This window comes from Anabas testudineus, chromosome 2 (genome assembly GCF_900324465.2).
Source record: "Anabas testudineus chromosome 2, fAnaTes1.2, whole genome shotgun sequence".
Lineage (NCBI taxonomy): Eukaryota > Metazoa > Chordata > Actinopteri > Anabantiformes > Anabantidae > Anabas > Anabas testudineus.
Window position 1 is genome coordinate 26,779,958 of NC_046611.1, and position 23,911 is coordinate 26,803,868.

The following is a 23,911-nucleotide window of genomic DNA, read 5'->3' on the forward strand; positions in this document are numbered from 1 at the left end:
TGAGAGTGCCGTTGTTCTTTGAGATTATTTAATGGTTTTCCTGCACACGATGTTGTTACCTGTGTCCACATCTTTTTATGTTTCAGCTGTCGGCTAACACTGAAATACTGCCTAATATTCTATACGACTATTAGCATTGTTAGCACGTTTATGCAATCTTTTACCTGACTAAATAAAGATGTTATTTGCATACTGGCAGATTAAACAAAAGCAGGGAGAAATTTATGACCACTAACAAAATGTAATTTTTATTTTTTACTACAACAAAACAGTTTTAAAACAACCAATTTAAAAATCAATAAATACTTTCTACAGTATAAAACTAAACATCTAGGATATTAAACATCCAATTTACCCATTAACACACACACACTCACCCACATGCATTTACAGAAAGACAGAAGCAGGCAGACACATAATGCACTCCCATTTAAAGACACACAGCCGCATTTACCGCAGTAAATGCAGGACACATGGTCCCTAGCTGCAATGTAACCAGAGAAGAACCTGCCTGCAAACAAGATGGTAGAGGACGATGGACATCCATAGGAAATTACGTCGTAACACCAAGAGGAGGGTGGTTCTTCTTTGTGATTTTCATAAGATAGTGTACCGTGTGTGTGAGGAGGGCAATGAAGATGAAGACGGTTCTGAATATGCTTCACTGAAGATGGTGAAACTCTGCTTAATGATTTTATTTTTCATGGCTGCGAGCACTGGCAAGTTCAAGCTTCATCAACTGAAACTAGGTTTAACTGGTGTTGTCTGTTGCTTTGTTTTTTTTGAGGCAAACTATTAAACACTGCCATGTGATGATGTTGCACAGCTTTGCAGAAGAAGCTAAGTATTCAATTATTTTATTGTGACTTTAGTGCGACAGAAACGTTCGGATTTCTCTGTTTACAACAGTGCACAAAAGAGAGAATTGTCAAAAATGTGTGATTACTTATTGTGAGTTCTGGTTGTCAACTTTTGGTTTGTGTCGACAACAAAGTCCACCATCTTTTCTGCAGACAGGTTCCCTTGAATTAGAGTAGAGATGTAGGCGTGGGACACAGTTCTTTCAGTGGCATCACACCTTAATAGCCTACATATATAATATATGATATAATAATCAAGGAAAAGTATGTGAATGTTTTGTAATTTTGTAGAGCAAAGTGAAAATGTTTAAGTGGTATTTGTGGAAGTAGCTCTGGTCCAACTTACGCTGACGTCTAACTCCAATTAGCTTGTTTGAGGTCAGTATTCCAAAGGTTCACATACTTTTTTCCACTAGCACTATGGGTTTTTTATAGTTTTTCTCAATAAAGACATGAAAGATCTGAAATATATTTGTTAATACTCTTGACTTAGATGAAGATCAGATCACATTTTATGAAAAATGTATGCAGAAAACCATGACACACATACTTTTTCTTGCCGCTGTATGTATATATGTATATATATAACCTGTTAATGTAAAGGTATGATTAGGCATCACTTTACTTTAAAAGAAGTGTTTCTGTGACTAATGTGCAGGTGAGTATGTCTTTAACTCATCAAACATCCTCATAACTTGTGGAATGATGATTAATATCTTATTTATATCGAGTCATCTGTCTTTTACATTTTGCAGCAGAAATCCTGGCAGTTAATTATCTGATTTAGCTTGTTAGCATCAGCTAAGCAATTTGATAGGCAAAGTAACTGCAATTAATAACTGAGGGAGTTTAGCATCAGTTGTGGCAGAGCAATAAGTGGTTCAGATAATGATGATGTCCCTCCCTCAGGTTTGCCTTGATGCCTGGATTAGAATGGTTGAGGCTCTGTATGTCCAGATGGACTGGAAGTATATATGTGTGTGTAAATAATATTTTCACTCAGGTCACTTCTCATCTAATATGTTACGCTGTTGGAATTTTCAAGTTAGCGCAGACACAATGTTTTAATGGGTCGTGCTATAGTTTTGTAGCATGACATGATCAGTATTTGAAGAGGAAACTGTAACCCTAAAATAGCTTAAAGCATTGAATCAGTGTACGGATGGAATCAGTAGTTTTTCATATTAAATGTGTCACATTTTAATTTCTTCTTCTTGGAAAAACATTTCTTCATGCTGCACTTGAGATATTTTTAAACTGACTTTGATGATTTGAGGAAATTCCATGATTCACTCGTAGTGGAGCCCCCCTCAGGCATTAAGCACCCTGGGACTTGACTTTGACCTGCAGGACATTAACCTCATACTGAGCGAGCTCCCTGGTGAGGAGCTGGAGGTCAGAAGGTCACGACAGGTCAAAGTCTTCAGGGGCCTTCATTTGGCCAGATCCCCGCTTGTTCTCCCAGGCCAAATATCTTCCAGTGAGGTGGAGACAGAGCGCTCTGCTGTTGCCCTCATCCAGAATGCTTCACCCAAAGCCTAGGACTCACCTGGTCTCTCTGGTCCAGCTCCACAGAGCTTGGTTTGAAACCCAGTGTCTCCTGATGCTGGGTCCAAGCTCAGGGCATGAGGGAGGTGAAGGAATGAAGGAAGAGGGGTGGACTTAGGAGGTAGGTGGGCACTGAGGGAGGTGGGCAGGTGGATGGAGGAGCAGTGCTGGGAGGTGGAAGGAGGATGGAGAAGTCGCTCGACTTGTCTACGCATGGACATCTCTTTCTCCAGTTGCCTACGCAACTGTTTATTCTCCCTGCTGAGGGCGTTTAACTAGAAAAAGGAAGACAAAGACACTAAGTCTTCTACAGACAGACAATATTTTGAAAGACAAGCTTTTTGAGTGGCCATGAAACTGACTGAAAGAAGATGAACAGTTGAGTTAAGGAAGTTAAAACATCCTCTTATTTTGTTAAATCTAAACAAATTACAATACTTAATTGGATGTAACCAATAAATATCAAGCATCACAAGTCAACAGCTATCATGCTGATGAAGTAGCCAGCACCTCATTATGTGCTTAATTCATCTTTCACAGTTGCTTTCATGCCTGTTGAAACAGAAATGCAAATGGAAATTGCAAAAGGGGGTTTTCAGGGGTATTGTGTTCACAGTTTGAAATGGTTGCGAGTGGGAATCATGCAATGGTGTAAATTTCTACATGAAAACAGTCAATTTGAGCGATCATTATAGGTCGATTTGACACAAAATCATCTGTGACACAAAACAAATCGCACATCATCTGAACACGATTGGGCTCCCTGAAACACAATTACAGAGCAGCTAAATTGAGGTTGTTTTATTTTTTGACAAGGACGTTTGTGTGAAGGCAGGAAAGAGTGTGAGTTTAAAAGTGGCTTTAAATGCAAAAAAAAAGTAAAACATAAATAAAATGAAATAATAAAAGCATTTTCCATTAGTTGTAAAGCGTGGTAAATATATGCAAAATGTGCCTGTCCAAAAATTGTAATAAGGCAGATAAAAGAGAGTAAAAGATTTGATATAATGTATTTTTAGCTGCAAGGAAGAGTAAAATAAGAAATTAAAGGTTGGAGAGACAAAGAGAAATACCGGGTAATGACAGTTGCACTCATCCACATCTGTTTTTTAGTGTGTACGAATGTCTGTGTGAACGCTGCGGTTAAAGAATGATGTCACATCGACATGTCTGGGCATATGTGTGTGTGTGTGTGTGTGTGTGTCTGTGTCTGTATGATAGGGAAAGAGAAAAACACAAACGGAGATGAGACAGACACATTTCCAGATGGTTCCGCTAACATTATCCTTCCAGACGCCACACACACACACACACACACACACACACGGTCGATAAATCTGAACAAATGTATTAGATCGGATAAATAGAAGAAATGGATCTTAGGCTTAACCCTTGAAGAGCCAGTGACATGTTGATGTGTCCAAACTATCCTAAGACGCTTTAAGAGTATTTACTATCCACAGCATGTTCATTTTATGCTGTGCCAAAAGCAATAGAGGTTCTAGATGAAAAACACTGAGGCTGACATTTATAATTAACTGTATATTCAAGGGGACCTGTTTAATTTTCCCCATCTTTGCTGGCTCTGGATGCTTTCCTAATTATAAAACGGGGGTGGTGGTGGGGGGTTAAATTAAAACTCACAGCTTGTCTCCTCAACCCTTCACATACTGTGAGTGAGTTCTGGTGCATATGTTTAGATGGAGAGGATGTGTAAGTGGAATAGAGTAAAAATAAAGAGTATATAGCTTGAATAGCGTCAGATAACTTTCAATTTCCCCATGATGGCAAAAAAAAAGTTTTTCAATTTGGCTATTGCTAAATGGAGTTCTGGCTTCGTTTGAGTAAGATGAGATACATACTGACAACAACTGAAAAAAAATACATTAAGTTTAGTTTATGAAGTTTATGAAATGTAAAAGTGCTGTCCATCTTGACCTCAGTGACTTGGAGACTTGCATCTGCTTGTGAAGGCGGAATATTTCCTCCTGCATCTCTTTGTCATCTTTGCATGAAAGCATGAAACAACTACCTGCCTACTGCTTATCAAGGCTCGAAAGGATCTCGTTTTTTCCCTCTGATGTCTTGTCTTCGTCCCAATTAATGGAAATTCACTTAATACCTGTGTGACATTTCAAAAGTTTGCATGAAATTCACTTGACAGTTGGAGAGAAATCAAGCTCGTGCATGATTGTGTGTTATCTAGCAAATATTAATCTGCACCTGTGGGTGAGTGAGAAACAGCAATCGGAGAAAGAAATGGCAACAAAGCAGTTTGTGACTGTGACTAAAAGAGAACGATCCAAAGCAGAGACACTGGTCTGATTTATGACCCGATGCCTTTCACATAGATAAACCGAGACATTCCACGCACCTTCTTCACTCACATCTGTATGTGTGTGCAAGTGTGTGTCCACTGGACAGTGAAGGGAATATCCTTGTGTAAATGAACTATCTCTATCCTTCTTTCCAGCTCTGCTTGTGTGTGTGTGTGTGTGTGTGTGTGTGTGTGTGTGTAGGCTGTCCATGTTGGATCGATGTGTGTAATGATTCACACTAGAGATTAAGAGGTTCTATTACACACCTGACCTGTTAAACAACACCTCTCTCTCTATCTCCTCCTCAGCTCCATCTTCCTCTGTCTAAAACATGCAGCTAATGCCATTTGCTTTTCAGTGAAAGAGCATTACGATAAAGCTTCAACAAGTACCACCTTTCGTCGTGCCCTGTCAATCAGCCGGGCCATTCCACAAACTCACAAAAGTCGGGTGAGCTGTTCCCCAGGCTTCGGAGTTTTGGAGAACTGAGGGGGCTGAGGAGTACTTTTGATTCGTCTCTCTTTTGGTGATTTGTTGACTCTTGTGAAGTTCAACACAGTAAAAAAATGTCAGCGTTTCCTCAGAATATTCCTCTGTGTTTTTCCCCCCACATTGTTTTATCACAGCGGGCCATTTCCCTACGCTGTCATGAAGAGATCAGCAAGCTGTATTGATATACTTCCCTCTCTCAGTTTCATGAAAGGGAAATCATTTACCAGTGGAAAGAAACGTCACTGCTTTTTCCCGATACGATTTGTCCCCCCACCCTCCCAACACCGCACACACACCCTCCCCCGCCCTGCTGCCTACTTTTCACTTTTATCGTAGGAAGAGGAAATGGATGTCTGCGTGCGCCTGTGTGTAAGTGCGCCTGTGCGTTTGAAGTTGGACGCATGAAAGCTTCCTTTTCTGTGTGAGCTCAACAGCAGGTGGGCCGGTGGGTGTGTGTTTGTATCTGTCGGGTAAAAGGACTGTCAGGACCTGGCATGTGTATAGACGTGTGCATCTCTTACTTGTTGATTTAGCATTCCGATGGCCTCCAGGTTGCTTCGCATTCTGGTCTGCATGTCCTCGATTCTGCTGAGGTTTAAAGCCACACAACCCTCATTTTCCACGCTGTAACACACCGCGTACATGTACACAGACAAACAAACAATCATATCAGATATTAAGTTTGATGTTATTAAATCTTTAGTTTATGAATAATAACTTTTCAGACGCTTTTCAGAAAATTTGAAACGAACAGCACAAACGTATCCACTCACATTTCTACTGCTGTATTTGTGTCTTGATATACATTTGTCTGGCAAATACATTCAAATGTCCTTGAAAATGTAGGGCAAGGAGATGGTGTACATCATCTTCATTATAGCCATATTCATTAAACTCAGAGATGGGTGAGCAAATGGGTTCCAGAAATCATTAAATTATTACAAAAAAAACACAAAAAAAAAACAAAAAAAAAACAAACAAACCCCAAAACAAAAACAAAACATGAATGCAACCGCAGCCAGGGAACATTAACAGTACAAGAAGCCATTTAAGATTCTAACTGTTTATTAAAAACGTTTTGGGAAATGACAAACAAATGTTAGGGTCTGCTATATTCCGACCCAGGGCTGACTAAGGAATGTATATTAAATTAACGACAGTGGATAATGGCGCTCTGTACGGACTGAAGAGCTTGCTGCCCCCGCTTTATGCTCTTTCTTTCATGCCCCAGTAAACCTGTTCAGTTAGCATTTTAAAAAAAGGCCTTCTAAATACTTTTTTGAAGACGTTTTAGCCCATTAAAGTAACACTGTACCTCCCCAATGTTAATTTTCTTAGAAAAGAGCAAGCTGGGATTTTCTATCAGAGCACTGGATGGAAAGACAGTCCCATTTTGCTTCAGTTGAGAAGACGCATGCACTCATCAAAACACTAATAAATGCCATCATTGTTTTTGTAGATGACAGGCACACAAAGTTTTGGCCCTATTAGCCACAACTTAAACCATTTAAGATCTGAGGAGACACTTGAGGGAGATGTTAATATGTGAACAGATGTGACATTTTTGTTTTGTCTGAAAAGTTTATGAGATTCATCAGTAAAAAAAAATTGCTCCCATATATTTTTAACCAAAACCCAAAAAACAACAACAACAATAATATAAACAATAGAGACACTGATGCCAAAAAGCACAAATATAGATTTCTATTGACCGGGATTTAAATAAAAAACAATAAAACAAACAAAAAAAAAGACATTAACCTACAATACCTACTGAAAAACTGTATAAAACCATAATATCAACAATAAAAATTATAAATACTGTATATATACAAACAGAAAATGGTCCTGAAAATTCATATGAAAAGAAAAATAAACCTATGCATACATTGGCTGATGGAACATAACCTAATTCAAAGTCTATTAACCAAGTAATTAATTCAACTTGGCAGATACAAGTATTTTTAAATAGAAACCTAATTTGCTGAAATTGACATTAATAAACTGATCATAATTGCTACTGACCCCTTCAGATATTTTCATTTCACAACATGTTAATGACACAAAGAACATTAATAAGGAGAAATGCTGACATTTCCCTTGATCTTTAAAATTGTAAATGCCTTTTAAAAGATGAGTTCCTTGAGTTCCCATTACTACTGCAATATAAAAACAGGAGGCATAAACTTTAAGCACAAGCTAACTCCATAAAATCCACATCTCTGCAGATTCTTCACATGATTTAAACTCTTTCCTAGACGGTAATGTGGTCTTCAGCAGATCATGAAACATCACTGCCGCTGAGACAACTGTGTGAGATTTATGCTCCCAATGTGTGAAGGCGGCGATGCGCTGAGCACTTGGCATGACGCCTGTGGAAACATGTGTTGCTGTGTTTACACGCAAACCCAGATGTGTGTAATTAGCGGCCTAACCCAATCAGTGTATGTATAATTACAGTCATTAGTGTCAAAGCCAAGCTGCCATGCTCTCTAAACCAGGCAATAAACTACATGGTTCCTCACTTGCCCTAATCTCGCTCTCATCTTTCTTATTTACTGCTCTCATACCGCTGTAAATTTTATGCAAGGCTCGACTCTCTTCTCACACAGTCTCCTTCTCATTCCCTCTTTCTGTGTCTCTGTCACTTTGGTTCTCTGTGTTCCGAGAAATCCTCGCCTGTGATCACTGGCTGCTCTTAATTAGAGGTACATCATTAGTGGTACAACTGATGAAGCCTGATGCTTTATGAGCGCTTCCCCCCAGACGGGTTGTGTCAGGCAGTCACCGTGTCAGTGCTGCTGGTAGCAAACAGCATCGATCTCTGCTTCCTCCACTCACTGCATTTCAGTGTACACTGGTATTTTAATGTTTTCAGACTGAGATACTTTGGAAAGTGTGTAAAGGGTGAACAATTAATTTGGGGCTGGAGTGTAATTGCTATTAAGAAACAAATACAATATTTGCATGTTTTCTTATTTGGTATTACATTCATGTCATTGGATTTTATAGCTAAACCTTGAGTAATGCTTTGTGATCCTCTTGCTCTTCATATTAAACACCCCTGGGGGGAAGACAGGATGGGAAAAGGAGGGACGCGTAACATCCTTTGAAGCAGAAAGGGTTTGGTTGTTGATCAATACCGAGACTGTTACATCAGATATTGCCTTCACTAAGCAATTAAGATTGCAACCGCTCTTAGCTATTAAGGCTACAAAGTATTGTTCCTCTATCTTTTAAGCTAACATGGCTCAGACATCCTTCAAATGCTAAGAAAAAAGCACAGTGCACTGCTGATGAAGATTCTGTAATATAACTGAAAGGTCCAGACCAACTACTGGATCTCATGGTTTCTGCCATTCAGTTGTCGGATGATCAGCAAATAAATACTCTAGTAGTAAGTTTTGATTTACATTTTACAAACACACAGTTTAACATGCACACCTGAATTAGGTCATTTGGCACTAATTTTATACCTGAAAACCTTTTCGAACTTAAATATCTCTGCCAAAATTGACATCCTGTCCATTCCTCTTTCCTTATTTTTCTGTTGCCTTACTGGAATAATAATCCATCCACAACGTAAAGCCGTGACATCCAAAGCTGCTCTGAAACAGGAGGCCATGTTATCATAATTCATTTCTTTAATAATGGCATAGCTAATGGCAAAGCCTTCATGCCATGTTGATTGCTGTCAGTGATAGTGACAGTGGAGAGACGATGCAAAGATACGCCCTTTGCCACCAGTAATGAGATTTATACAGTGAATTTATATGATTGCCATGAAAATATCATAACAAATCTGTTGCCTTATAGATGTATGATTTTCATACATATGGCATTTTGGTTAGGTGTGTGTGGCGGGCTACAATAATGGAATAAAATAAATTACGAATTCTCATAATAAAGAAAATGGAAAAGAAAAAAAAAGAGAATGGATGGGAAGACACTATGGAAGAGGCTTTCATTCACTGTTTTTATCTCGTTCCGTGTTATTATATTCGCTCAATCAAAACCCCTCTTACGCATACTTCTATATGAACTGCCTCTCTCGCTCTGTCCCGCTCTCTCTCGCTCATTCGCAATTATGAGGGAAAGACAAAGAAATGCGATTCATCTTTCTGTCGTGGCCCCTTAATGATATCATTAAAATGACTGACAGCTTTGAATAAAATTGGAAACCTACTCCAGTCAAAACAAATCTGATCCGTTTTGGAAACAGAGGCTGGTGGTTCGTTAGGGTAGATGTGCAACATCGGTGCGAGCACGTGTGTAAAACATGGGGAGCTAGGGAGGGGTGTTGTTAATGAGAGAGACCTTAGGGGGTCACACTGGGGGCAAGGGGAGTACTGCTGCAGGCAGGTGCCCCTACAAACACCCTCTCCCACATGTACACACTTTCCTTTCTCACTTCCATCCTACACCCAATCCCATCTGTGCCACATTCATTCTCATTGCCCTAATGAACATAATGAATATATCTTCTCTCTATTGATGAATGCTATTTGACAGCCATGGGGGTGGCAAGCAGGAGAGGATGGGCCCTTGATTGGAGTGTAATCATTGTTAAAGGCCCAGCATGAATAACATATTCAGTCTGAAGAAGAGACACAACACGAAGCGCGTGCGCGCACACATGGGCACACACAGGTGGCTAGGCCCGCAGGGTGTTTCATTCACAACTTGGCACTCCCGCTGTTATTATCATCATCAGCTTTGTTCAGGCTAGATTGTGTGTGAAAGAGCGAAACATGGCGGGCAACGTTTTTTTTTTTTTTGTTGGATGTGAATGCTAAACTCTGATCAGCTGATGAATGCACACAAACGCACAGAGCAACATGTACATGTACACACACACACACACACACACACACACACACACACACACACACACACACACACACACACACACACACACACACAGATGACTCACGTTCTCTTGTCGAGCTGGATGCTCTGGTCTCTGATCTGGGCCTGCAAACAATTATAAAATGAAAAACAAACCTGTTTGTGATCTACTCTCGTTTGTCTCTCCCTATTTGTAGTTCATTGCTTTTCCACTCTGCACTTGTTCACCTTGAAGCGTTCCATGGCTCTCTCCTTCTCATCCGCCATTTCTTTCAGTCTCTTTACCTCCGCCTTCAATGTGTCATTAGCCTCCTGAAGATGTCTGACAAAGCGAGGGAGATGCGGAGACAGAGTTAAACAGAGAAATATACATAGAGAGGTAGACACAGGGAAAGACAGACACCCATTATCATCAAGAGGCTCTTGTTAACATGAGAGACAAAATATTCTACCAAGCATCTGCAGTGGTGTCTGTGTTTCTCTGCTTCCAGAACAGCCTTTAACTAACAGCTCAGCCATTAACTCGGACACACATATCATGGTCCACTATGAGGAAATGCTAAAACATATTTCTGCAGGTGTTTATCACTTGTCGCCATTTATTTCAAATTTTTGTTGTGCCATCAGTTCTTAGTATTCAGAATTATTACAACAAGTTCTCATTTAGATGTTTATTACACTATTATGCTACACAGCAGAGGCATGAAATTGTTTTATTTTATGGGAGGGAACGCAGAATCACTTTTATGTATTAGGGTGATGAATATGAAGAGATTGTTTTATGACACACTGCTTCATGTAGTCAGTATGTTCCAGGTGTATACAGGCTGTTACAATTGCTACAGGTTACGATAACAAAAACCCACACACAAACACGCGGAGTCAGTTGACATAGAAGGGAGGAAGAAGGAGACACACAGACAGACACATGGCGCTGCAGGAGGGTGGGATGACAGAAGACGACCAGACCGCTTTGAAATCTGTAAAGTGGAATAAGTTGAGCACATGTCTGTGTGTGCGAGTGAGTCGTGATGATGCAGACATGCAAAAAAAGGCTGTCAGGGAGTCCACATGAATCACTCCAACACATGTACAGACACAAACAGTACAAACTGTGACACGGGTGCTTCTTCATTGTTCAGGTGAAGAATGAAGAAACATCTTTAGTTATCTTTATTAAACAAGTATAGCACACGGGGTTGAGACACACACACACACACACACACACACACACACACACACACACACACACACACACACACTCCCATTCACATGCATATACTAGTGTACTCACTCACTTCATTACAAATACTTACTCCTTCTCTTCAGTGACAATGAGGAGCACCTTGTTTTGGGCCTTCATCTGAGCAGTGAGACTCTCACTGGAAGCCCTGAAAGAACAAGACAGACTTAAAATTAAATTAAAATTAAAATTACACTCAGCAAAACCTTAATGGAAACACACTTTCCAGTTGAACAGAGTCACTACACAAAAAAACAATACAGATGCAAATAACATTTACACAAACAATGCAAACGTGCAAAGAAGAAATTCAAGGATGTCATGTTGAAGTGTATTCATACTTCTGTTCAGCAATCCATCGGTTGATATTAGTCATGACCAGCTGGCTTTCATGACGAATATTTGCATTGTCTGACCGAGCTCCCTCCAGCTCCAATTGGAGTGTGTCCACCTACAGTACAATACAAATGTAATGTATATTCAAATTATACATTACTATTTTACATTACATTACAATTTCAATGACAACAACAACAAAAAATCCCTCATCTATTGACTAACACACTCCCATTGTGTTGTATTTACATGTAATGTACATGAAATAAACAGAGGTCTGCAATTTGAAAAAAACAGTGCTACCCTTTATAGAAAATATTAACATCTAGCATTTGATTCTCAAATTTTCTCAAAACACTCTCTCTCACATACACACAGAGAGAGAGATCACACATAGTATAAATGTGAGTATGGAGAGAGGCAAAGGTGTGAAATAAAGGTAGGTAGAAATGGGGGATAAATGAGTTTCTAATAGATGGGAAGCAAAGAAGGGGTGAAAATAAATGTCAAACATAGAGCATAATAGCAACACAAGAGAAAAATTAGGTAAATGGAGAATAATGGGAAATGAAAGAGGTGGCATTTACAGGCAGGGGTGTAAATGGCAGGATGAGGTGTTAAGCAGGTGCAAAGGAAGAATGATGGAGGATGGGGGAGAGCAGAAGACTGAAGACAAGATTGGGAAGAGGAGAAGACAGGTTTGGGGTGAAAAACAGGGACGGGATGGCACTGGCCAAACTGCTGACTTTTTCATTTTGCTTATCAGTCAGGACCTTTCCAGGCCTAAAGTCTGGGGACCCTGACACATTACTCTTATCGCCATGAAAACACCTTGATATGCCATACCATCTTTCCACAGAGACTTGAGCAAACATGTGAAAAAAGTTTCCAATATGAGGACCGCGATTTAGGTATCCCAAAATGTCATGTGATTAACCAGAAATGTCAAAATATCAACTGCGGTCTGAGGTGTACTGTGTGCACATGTATGTACATGTCTGTTTGTGTATTCACAATACTACATGTCTACCAAAATATTGTCCTGCCACAGGGTTAAAAGTAATACAAATATAATAAGACAGCTGACTCTGCTGAAGCAGATCTCAGTTTGCTGGAGTAATCAGAAAAAGTGATTAACACAAACAATTACCCTCATGTCATCCTCCAATGGCTTTAGTGGAACGGGACAACAAAGAGGATGCCAAAAAGAATGAAAAGTGGAGTGGGGCCCAGCAATGGTTTCATCTGACCAAAGTATCTGCAGCCAGCATTCATCAGTCTTCGCTTCATGTTCTCTGCAAAATGTAATCTCTCAGTCTTGCACTGTTTTGCAGGTTTCTTCTTGGACACTTTCCCTCGAGATTGCAACATCCTTCACACTCACTCTGATCAACTGATGAAACTTATACAAATAACCCTTGTGCCAGCCGTAAGTACTTACCCATCTGTTTGTTTGTCTGTTGGCAGTATGGCCTTTCCTATACCTCCTAACCCAATGAAGAATTACACTTTTAATTACATCTGAATAAACAAACAGGGATAGGAAGCAATCAACACATAGGGTGTGGAGAGAATAAAATCACATCAAGCAAATCAATCAATTTCAAACAGCAAAGAGTCAGGGTGTCAATTGTAATTTCATTGATCAACAATGGAATAAATATTGCAAATCCCCTGTTGTTTCATTTCATCCCAGTTTTGTGTCATGCATCGACACATCTTCACATAAAAGAAATTCACGTTAACCTCACTTTACAACAACAATTTCAATTATACAAACGCAAAAAAAAAAAACAAACCATAGCATTCAAATGCTCAAAAAGCACAGCCGCACTCCTAGTGCATCCGTGCACACCACCACACGCACGAGCATACATATGCACACGCGGGCAGGATCTGTGGCGAGCTGTAATGGCAGTAATTACCTGCGGTCTCACATTAACATCTCCCTCCTGACTGTCTGACTGGCTCGGCTGGTGAAGGGATGTAAATCGCAGCGCAAAGTCTGATGTTGTGATTAGGACTAAATTACACATCATCACTCTGTTTCTGCCGGTGTCGAGGGAGGTAGTGAAAGGGTGTGTGAGAAAGAGGGGGACAGCGTGTGTGTGTGTGTGTGTGTGTGTGAGTGAGAAGGACATTTAGAAAAAGAAAAAAGAAAAACGACAGGAGGTGGGTGGCGCAATTGCAAAAGGGGGGAGGAGTAACGTAGCATACCTGCTTAACATTTAGATTGGTTTTGTTGCACAAATATTTTAGCGGATGATGGGGGCTAAAAGGGGCAACAAAATGCATTTGGGACACACTTACAACCAAGTTTGGTGATATCACCAGTCCTTTTAGGCCCGTGATAGAGAATATGAATTTGTTACTGCAGTGCTGGTGGAGGATTTGAAATCTTTACAGCTGTGGCAACAGTATTTATCATTTTGATAAAGCGCACAGTTTTTACTGACAATAGATACAAGATGGGCTATCTTTATTCTGAACTTATACATCTGAATGAACTTTCATGACAAACCACAAAGCCCACCAACAGACAGACTAAAATAATTATGGGGACTTTCCATCTTTGCTATTCTCCATGGAGCTGTGAACTAATATCAAACTGCACATTAGCTACAGAGGACAAAAGTGCATTTTTGCCCCCAAAAAGACCAAGCTGTCCAAGGTTGTGGGATAAACATAATTTAAAGTGAATTTTTAAGGGTAAAGCAAGGAAAACTGAGATGAGGGAGAAAAAAAATCAGAAACAGATAGCTTGGCTGTTGCTACCATCGCCATCAAACCGCCTGAGCTGAATATGAGCCATTACTCTGTTCCACTCAGCTCATCAGAGCACATCCTCTCATCAAATTAATGAACACATTTATTGTTAAACACATTTTTATAAAACATTCATTCATTCTGTCTAATTAAAAGACCCAACAGGCCTGACATCACTTAAATATGCATACTTATCACTCACAGGGTCTGAATTAAAGATCTACAAGTGTGTGTGTGTGTGTGTGTGTGTGTGTGTGTGTGTGTGTGTGTGTACTGTATGTGTGCATGTACGATGGCAGGAGAGAATGAGATTTCCTAAGCAGGTCTTCTCACTCTGGGCTTAATGGTGATAATCATGGCGTGACCCAACATTAAGATCGTGTGCGCGCGTGTTTATGTGTGTCCCACTCTCCCTAATGGTGACGATGATGACATGTTCTCCATTAGACTAGTCAGTGGGCCACAGCAGATCTAGCATATTAATGATGCTGATGATGGTTTCTTTAATTACCTTCATCTGCTGCTGCATGGCCTGACTACTTTCCCAAAGTCCTTTCATCACACACTGTCCTACGCATGCTGCTGGGTTGTTTATCAGTGGATGCCATTATTGAAATCCCCTATCTTGAATCTAACCTGCATGAGCACAGCCACATTACCAGTCTTGGTACATGTTTCTCTGTTACTTCACAGCAAGATGAAGTTCACACGCACTAAGAGAATTTGATATTGAATTCCCTTCTTCTTATCTGTAGAAGCAACTTGGACCAAAACGTGTGTATATTGTAGCGCCCAGTGCCAGGAACTGTCAAACACAAAAGTTCAGATTTATATCTAAACTGCCTTTTATTTAGCCCTTTAGAAACGTACCTAACTTGTATAAAAGTGTTTTTAGTTAATGTTTGTTAATGTTTAATGTTTTAATAAAAGACGCTTTGAAGAAATGTCATCTCTTAGAAAAAGGTTAATAAAATAGCTATTGTTTCTATATTTTAACAAAATTATCAGGCTTACACCTTAGAAGTCATTTACCTGCAAATTGTTACAGTTCTGCATTAGTTAGGGTTGGTTAGTTGAGGTTGAAGTAGCGTAGCAAAATTATGCAAATCTGTCATGTAGCTTAGTAGATTGCTGCATTTGTTGGAAACCTTGAATAATAAAAGCAGACAGACCAGTGTTTAGTTGTTCAGGTGACCAGCCTGCAGAAAGCAACACCATATATATATATATATATATATATATATGTGTGTATTAATTTTTTCCTTTGGCTATGCACTGTTTAGTGAGCACTGGAAAATATATGAAAAGAAAATAATGGGGTGTTTATATTTATTTGTGTGAAAAAAAATCTTTCTACCAGAAATTATGCTCCTATGCAAGCAACTGCGAACACCAATACATTTTTGTAGCAAATGTAATCATCATTACGTTGTGAAGCAACAACCTTTTTTGGAATGAATGAAGTCCTACATTTAGTAGAGGGAAGCAAGTGGTTCTCACTTGAGGTTGAGGACGACTTTGAATAGAGTATGTGCTTTTGGAGACTGAAGAGGATTTTAGTAGAATAAAATGTGCAGTTAAGGCTAAACTAGAATACTTATGTGAGACAGCATTCTTGTCCCCTTTTCAAAAACAGACACCGTTAAATGGGTGGCAGGTATGACTTGTAAAGACCCTCACGTCACCCACAGTGAGGAGACTGAACATTGACTAACTGGAATGAATTTTCCTTGGCATCCTGCCAGATAGCAGCTACACATTTGGATTACTGGAAAACAACATGAAATCTATATCAATAATACAAAAAATCAACTAAATTAAGCATGATTTAAGAATGTTCTCTCTTCCTATTCTTTCCTGGCTTAAATTAAACAGTTCTTACATTATTTGCCCCATCTATGAACTTTTGCAAAGAGCTACTTTCTGTGGCCTCATATTGAGTTCCTGTATCTACATTCTTCCACAAAAAACACAAGACAAGACATATGATCCTTTTTGGTGAAGGAAGAAAATGTTTGACAGCTCTGAGATGCATAGAGACAACATAAACAAAAAACAAACATGGCTAGTTTCTCTGCTTGACTGTCCATCCCAAATGAATTACAGCACTGTAGCCTAATTGGCTGTGTTTGAGGATGATGGGACACAAGGACACACACACACACACCTTCGACAAAAACAAAGTCCATTCCACGGTTAAACAGTCAGACAATTGGACCACTTCTCTTGATTCATCAGCTAAACAAATGAGCTTCATTTGTCTCTCCTCATTTCTCCATCATCAAACTTGTGCGTGTTTGTGTGTGTGTGTGTGTGTGTGTGTGTGTGTGTGTGTAAACACAGTGATCTAGCACAGGTCATTTTAAGCTAATTACAGTAGGCCAGACTTGGCGCTTCTATCAACTATAATGAGTGAGATCAATGAACAGATGAGACTGTTCCAGAAAACAACTCTCTCTGGCATCACCAAAATGAAAATGCTGCACACTTATGTTTGCCAAGTTCACCCAAGCAGCCAGATTTCAACATTAATTACACTGAGATTTATAGATTTATAGGTGAAAATGTATATTGTGGCTCTTGTCCCACACACACACACACACACACAAGTCACACACCCACAATAAGGTAAGAGGTGAGCTTTGCCCACCTCCACGTCCAACTGTTGTGGTATAAGAGATGGTGTGTCAGAGCTGTTTCTGATTTAGTGTCTTGCTCTGGGATACTGAAGCAGGGCCCAGGCCTGTCTCTCTAATCACTAGTCAGGCACCCTACTGACTCAGAGTGATTAAAAACTACTGTCTAATTGTATTTCTGTGATGACATCAATAGTTGTAAAGACTTTGGGAAGCTGGGAAAAGTTTAAGAGCATGAAAACACACTCATAAAAATCTGCTATTTGAAAACTTCTCTGCAAATTCTCATTAAAACTGCTTGAAATCTTTTACTCTATGATAAAAGAAGTTGCGGTAAACACACTAATGACTGTGATTGCGTGTGTGTGTGATGGAAAGAGTGAGGGAGAGGGAAAAGCAGAGAGGGTGATCTGATCAGTCAAAAAAACATGGCTTGTATTTGAACTGGTCTCATGCAGAGGGACAGGACTGAGAAAAGTGTGGCTTGTGTTTCTCTGTGTGTGTGTGTGTGTGTGTGTGAGTGTGAGTGTGTGCTGAGCAGCATGTATGCAAGAACACTGCTGACTAGCAGATAACATGCAAATCCTTTACTTCACATCATAAAAGAGACACCAAACAGACCCGGAAAGCACAAACATGTACCACAAACAAACTCATGTACCACAAACAAACACACACACGCACGCGCGTGCTCAGGTATACAAAGACATACACACAGAGAACGAAAGAGCTATCTGAGGTTCAGCTACTGTGCACTGAGGCAATTTGTAATATAGATTTCCTCTATAGGCCACTGTAGTGTACCATTTACCATTTCAAACCCTTTGATTTTTTTCACCAGTGGATAATTCATCTTCTGCTGGTCAATAACAGAGATTGGGACCTAATGAAGGAGTTCTAGTCAGAACGGCCATCACGGTGGCGTTTAAACACTTTTTGGAGTCAAATTCATTGAAAAGCTTGTCTGTTGTTGAGATGATGGAAGACAGCAAGAATGCGAAGGGGAAATGTAAGGGACTGTACATGAGTGCAGGACTCAGTCAGCAACTGCACAAATTGTACACAAAGCATGTGTACACATACACACACTCTCCTAAACAGTTTACTACAGAAACGTACAAGACTGATTGACTGAATGACTTTAAGAAGAGTGATGTAATAAGATCAAATGGCTCTTGTTGTAAATCAAACAAAAAAGCTGAAGCTTTTCCTAAATAGGAATCAGCCACACAAAAGCCAGTGTGGACGTGAAGTTTCTCAAATGATCTGGTTTGTTAATGCATGAACAGCAGCTGACAAAGGGGGGACTTTACTCTCATAGTGACTATGCGGATTTCCTGCCTCGCCTAGAATTCATAATTCGCATAACTGAAAAGTGCAACATGTTTTTACACTGCAATTGTCCAGATTAAACAACCATGTGTATTAATGAGCATTAAAAGTGTCAACATGTGCATTTTGTTACTCTGGACCACAGCCAGGGTGACAGTTTTTAAACTTTCTGCTAAACTAAACTAAAGGAGTGTTAGCTCCACATTCCATATTAACCAAGCACAGGAGTTTTTTTTTTATTTTCATATGTAACTCTTTGAAAGGGAATATGAGTATTTCCCAAAATATCAAAAGATATCTTTAAGACAGTGATAGTTTGATTTGGAGATTGAATATGAATAATGAAAAATATCCAAGGATTTTAGCTAAAGGCTGCACAATATCTGAACATTATCATTTACTGATTTTCAGTTTTGGTGTGATGCTATGATTACATCATGAGAGCCACGGTATTTGGTCTGCATTATTCACAAAGACATAGTGAGTAAAAGGTGAAGAAGAGCGACAAAAAGATAAAGACATTGAAAGTAAGGAAGCTGTACAAAGAGATGTAAAGACAGAAAGAACAGGCGGACAGAGATAGAAAAAGAAAGAGAGGAAGAGAAGCAGATGGGAAACAAAGAAAATAAAAAACTTTAAAAAGACACTGAACAAAATGCAAAATCAATATATGAGAGAGCACCATGGTGCAGGGACGTTTAAGACTTGAATTTAAAGTTTGTCGAATCTAAATGAACATCACCTCCTTCCATCCTGGCTTTACCCCTAATGATCCATTCTGCTTTTATACAGCAGCGGCTCAGCTCTGACAACCGGTCTCCCCTGAGGTTCTCGACGCTCCCAGGCAGAACATTAGGGAATATCGGGGAATATTACACCCAGGAATTAATGCTTGAAATCACCTTGCCAGGTTTAGGTCCCGCATACACCCCTCCCCGTCTTGGACAAGATAATCCGGGCTCTAGCACCGGATATATGCCACTAATCATCAAGAAGGTAGTGGGTGGTGGTGGGGTGGGGGACTTTAGAGGGCATGGGAGGAGAGGAAACTCAACATATGTATATTAGCATTATGAAGCACAGTAATGCTGACTCAAATATTTCCTTAACCCACTAAAATAGGTAGGGGGGCTACAAAATCAATAGAGTGACTAGCATAAGAATTAGATAATTACATACAGCATAAATGATATGAAGCGGTACCACTGATATAGCTTTCTGTGACTACAGACAGTATCTCAGTGGTTCAGATGACCAACACCTCACCTGTGCAGTGCCCCAGTCTGCTTTAAACAAACACTCTGAATTATTTGCAGAGGCTGTGTCACTCAGGTCTGGTGTGTATTTATCTACCTGGTCCTGCGCATCTTGTTTTTCTCTCTCTGCCAAGAGTTTCTGATCGACAGCCTCCTGAAGGTTCTTTCTGAGCTCTGCCACCTCCATCTCCAGGCTCACAGCCATTGATCTGCACACACAAACAAAAAACAACGGAAGGTCTTACACTAAAATAAGCTTAATATCTAATAAACATCGGACACTTTTTGTCATTCATCCAAAAATGTTTGATTCTTTTCTAAAACCTTGCGTCAATCTTTAAAATGATTTCACATTCCACTTTAATTACCAGAAATGCTCCTAAACTCAAACATACTTAAAAATATTTAACTCTATTATTAAGTTTTTTGAAAATCCACATCTGTAGGCGCAGAAGTGTAAGTATGTGTGCGTGGGTGTGTATGTGTGAGTGTGTGTGGCAGCCGAGCTAAGGGAATGTGAAGGGGATCAATATGAAGGGGTCTATTCCTGCCACGCAACTGCGCGTCGGTGTGTGTGTGTGTGTGTGTGTGTGTGTGTGTGTGTGTGTGTGTGTGTGTGTATGTGTGTGTGTGTGTGTGTGTGAGAGTCGGTTAGTGTCTGTGAGTGTGTGTGCACATGCTGGCAAGTGAGTTTGTGTGTGCTGACTGGCCTGGCTACAGCAGGATCAATACGACAAATGATTACCATTTCCACAAACGTCCCTCCACAGCCTTGCTTCGGCCGCTCAATGAGCCTCAAAAGGCCCAACCAGCCCCTTCCACGCTCATACACACACAGACCAAAACAAACACCCCCACGCTTGACCCGCACCTCTAAAAGCAGATACAAGAATGAGAAATTACATGTTTATGCAGAGTACAATTATTTATGCCTGTTACAGGCAAAGGTTTTGGGACAGTGATCTGTTAGATGTTAGTATATTATATATTTGACTGCAGCAAAAGACCACAAAGTTAGCACTAACTAATAGTTTTACAAAAAAAAAAAAATTATTATGTACACAAAAGCCTAAACTTATACAATTTGCTGTTTTTACATTCATGATGACGATAACCACCTAATGGGTACATTAGGAGAATCTGGGACTGCAGAATGTTTGGGCTTTTTTACTTTAAAAATCATTGATTTTCTGTCAACTGAGTAATTGACAAATGGCTTTAGCTCAAAATTGGAGGTATTTGTGAGTCATTTTTTATTGTTATATCTTTATTTGACAGTGGATGGTAAAGGTGGCAATGTTGCCATAAAATGAGGAGTATGAGAGATGGATGCTGACACGTAACACACAAGACTGGGAACATTTGCAGTTTCACGGTTTGTGCCTCAAACCCGTAGGCCAGCAGTACACAGTTGTATTAAAACTGAACTCACGCAATGACATGATGAGAAAGTGCATCTTAGCAGAAGGCATAACTAGTAATCATCTATTCAAAATCTTAACAAGATTTAAGATCAAAACTCTAAAATATATCAACAAAACAAATTGTAGCTGACAATCTGTCTGTGTCTCAACACACACAGATTAATTGCCTACATGCTTCAGCAATAAAGTTAAAACTGTTATTAATAGAGAAACGGAGTAGTAGTAAAAGCTAAAGCAGAAGCAGAACAGCCAAAACAAAAAGGAAAGAGAATGCTTGATAGATTGGTCCATGGAGAGAACACATGATAGGATGAACAGAGTGGGAGAGAGAAAGGAAAGAAATAGAGGAGGCATCCTGTGGAGAAAGGAGGGGATTTCCCACAGCACAGATGGAAGCCATTAGTACGGTGTTGTTGCTTAAAAACCTTTCATGTCTTTGCAGTTATTAGATAATACTGGGTTAACAGTAAACAGCATGATTCTGCAAATGGATATAATATGCAGACACAGCGATTGTTTTACCATCCAGTACCTAAAATTGGTTTAAATGTAATAAAATGTAATAATTCAAAATGTAACCTATAAAGCCTCCATGCCGAGTTTTAAATTGCCGGTTGACGATGAAAATGTTCCATGGCTCAACTTAACCAAGAAACTCCCTGAGACGGAGACCGTTGCAGTGAGGTCATGTCGAAGCCAAAGCCACAACCACAGCTATGTGTGCACAAACAGACACACACAAACACACTCTCTACTGGGTGATACATGCTTGCTGATGTCATCACCGCAGTCCTGTTGACACACAGGGTTCAACCAGGGGTCTCGCCTCTGAACTATGAACTCCATGGCCTAGGATCTGCCTATCTACCATCAACATGCATATATTTTGCAGTCCATAAACTCTCAGTCACTTACAGTTGACATGCTAGGATATTAAAAAAATGCTAATTTAATTAATGATAGCTCATAAAGTCTGGTCATTTTGCTTTGTACACTTCAACGGCATACATATTTAGAGCTTAGAGCTGTTCTGTTCAACACATGTTCAGTTAAACACTACTGCACGCCGCACGTAAAGAGAGCAAAATGTTTTTGATTACTGAGCGTACACAGGGGACGATGGAAAATGGGATAAGAGAGGAAGCTTCTTTCACACTCTCCCTTCTTACCTTATTTTCTCCTCTGCTAGCTTTCCCTCATTCAGGCACCCCTCCATCTGCCTCGCCTCCTCTGCACGGGCTGCCAACTCCTCCACTGAGCAGGAGAGACAGAGAAATAACGTGTGAGATAAAGAGCAACAGTTCACCTTAGACATTCGTGGTTAACATTCATTAGAGAAAAGGCTTAATGCAAATGACAGGAAATACAAATCCAATCAAGTATTAGTTTTAGTTATTAAGATCAAGTTGTTTTGGTTTTTATTGTATTTAAAGAAAAGAAGAATGCACACAACTAGTGATTTACACAGAGCTTCTTACAGGAGACAAAGGTTAATAGATTGATTTACAAAACATGCAAACAAACAGGTGATTATTGATTCTTGTCAAATTCAGCATGTAGTGGAGAAATATAAACTGGAAGTCACCTTCAAAGCAAAATGAAGAACTCTGCCACAGAAGAGGCACTGAATGCCTTTCAGCAGCAGAGAAGGAAGGAATCAACGTTTGCACTTAGACAGGGCAGGAGACCTTTTGTTGAGAGACAAAAGAAGTGCTCCCCAACTTTGTCAATAGATGGCACTCTTTACCTTGAGCAGGCCACTTAAACCCCGTAGTCCTGACTGCAACCCTTCAATCACATTCCCTTTTCAGCCCTCTCTTCCGTCTACATGCAATAAAACCCCATTGTCCTACACTTAATAGTTTAGTACATTGAGCGGATGCATAATAAACCACTAGTCAGGTTCCTTGGTTTGCTTTGCTTTTGCAGGCCTTTTTCAGTTTGAATTTAAAAATTTAGGATTTGCTCCTTACTATCCCCCCCCCCCTTTTTTTTGTATGTATGCTGTTTTGTGAGTCAATGTTTCTTCATAGCTCTTAAAACCTTTTCACTAAATTCAGTATTCATTGAATATAACATAAACTGTCAGCCATCGGTGGCCAAGGCTAGTGAATATTGAGAAGATGTGAGCACTGAATATGTAGAGGTGTGTACGCTCCTGAGCATGGGTGTGTGTTGAATATTTACAGAATGGACCTTGACTCTGTGGGTGTCCAAGTGTATTTTAGTGTGTGAAATAGAAATAGAGAAATATTTAGAGTATTTCTGTAATGCTGTAATGGCCATGCACCATGCTGTGATGGTAGTGGTGGTACAGATTGAATAGGGGCGAGATAAAAACCAACACCAGAAAGGAAGAAATACAGAAAAGAAAATCTACATTTAATAAAACTATGATTAATTTATGGTTTTGCTGCATCCAAACTGTTCAAACTGAAGCCCCAGGAAAATTGATGCGGCAACTGGAATTTCTAAATATTTAACGATGCACAAACACTTTTATTTGTGTGTCTGCGCCCCTACCTTTGCTATTTTACTGCAACTCAAGGTGAAAGTTTCCTATGAATCTCAATCATCAAGTAAGGATGTGAAAAACTGGGATATGGGAGCAAATTCACATTCAAGGCATTAGCTTCGAGGTGACCTCAGTGACACTTCCCGCCGGGGGAGGCCACAGAGAGAGCAATTAGCTGCACGGACTGACCGTTTACACAAACTCTCCAATTTGCACCTAAACAGACATAAGCAGACACACACACACATACAAATCAAACACACAAGAAGAATTAGGTGTACACACCCTGCTCCAAAACTTCACCTTTACAGATAGACACACAAAAGAAGAAAGCAAA

General features: G+C 39.8%; 1 protein-coding gene across 2 annotated transcripts in view; it reads right to left on the reverse strand.

Annotated features, from left to right (window-relative positions):
• Positions 1-1,518: 1,518 nt before the first annotated feature.
• The window catches only part of LOC113163135 (myosin-2 heavy chain-like), an 81,876-nt gene continuing 59,483 nt past the window's right edge, over positions 1,519-23,911 (reverse strand). For both annotated transcript variants that reach the window (XM_026361491.1, XM_026361490.1), the window contains exons 17-24: positions 22,229-22,313; positions 19,733-19,844; positions 11,651-11,760; positions 11,383-11,457; positions 10,295-10,388; positions 10,152-10,192; positions 5,740-5,842; positions 1,519-2,683 (exon numbers count right to left, since the gene is read on the reverse strand). In XM_026361491.1, coding sequence (XP_026217276.1) covers positions 2,399-2,683; positions 5,740-5,842; positions 10,152-10,192; positions 10,295-10,388; positions 11,383-11,457; positions 11,651-11,760; positions 19,733-19,844; positions 22,229-22,313 — 905 coding nt within the window. In that variant the 3' untranslated portion in view covers positions 1,519-2,398. The remainder of the gene's footprint in view (positions 2,684-5,739; positions 5,843-10,151; positions 10,193-10,294; positions 10,389-11,382; positions 11,458-11,650; positions 11,761-19,732; positions 19,845-22,228; positions 22,314-23,911) is intronic.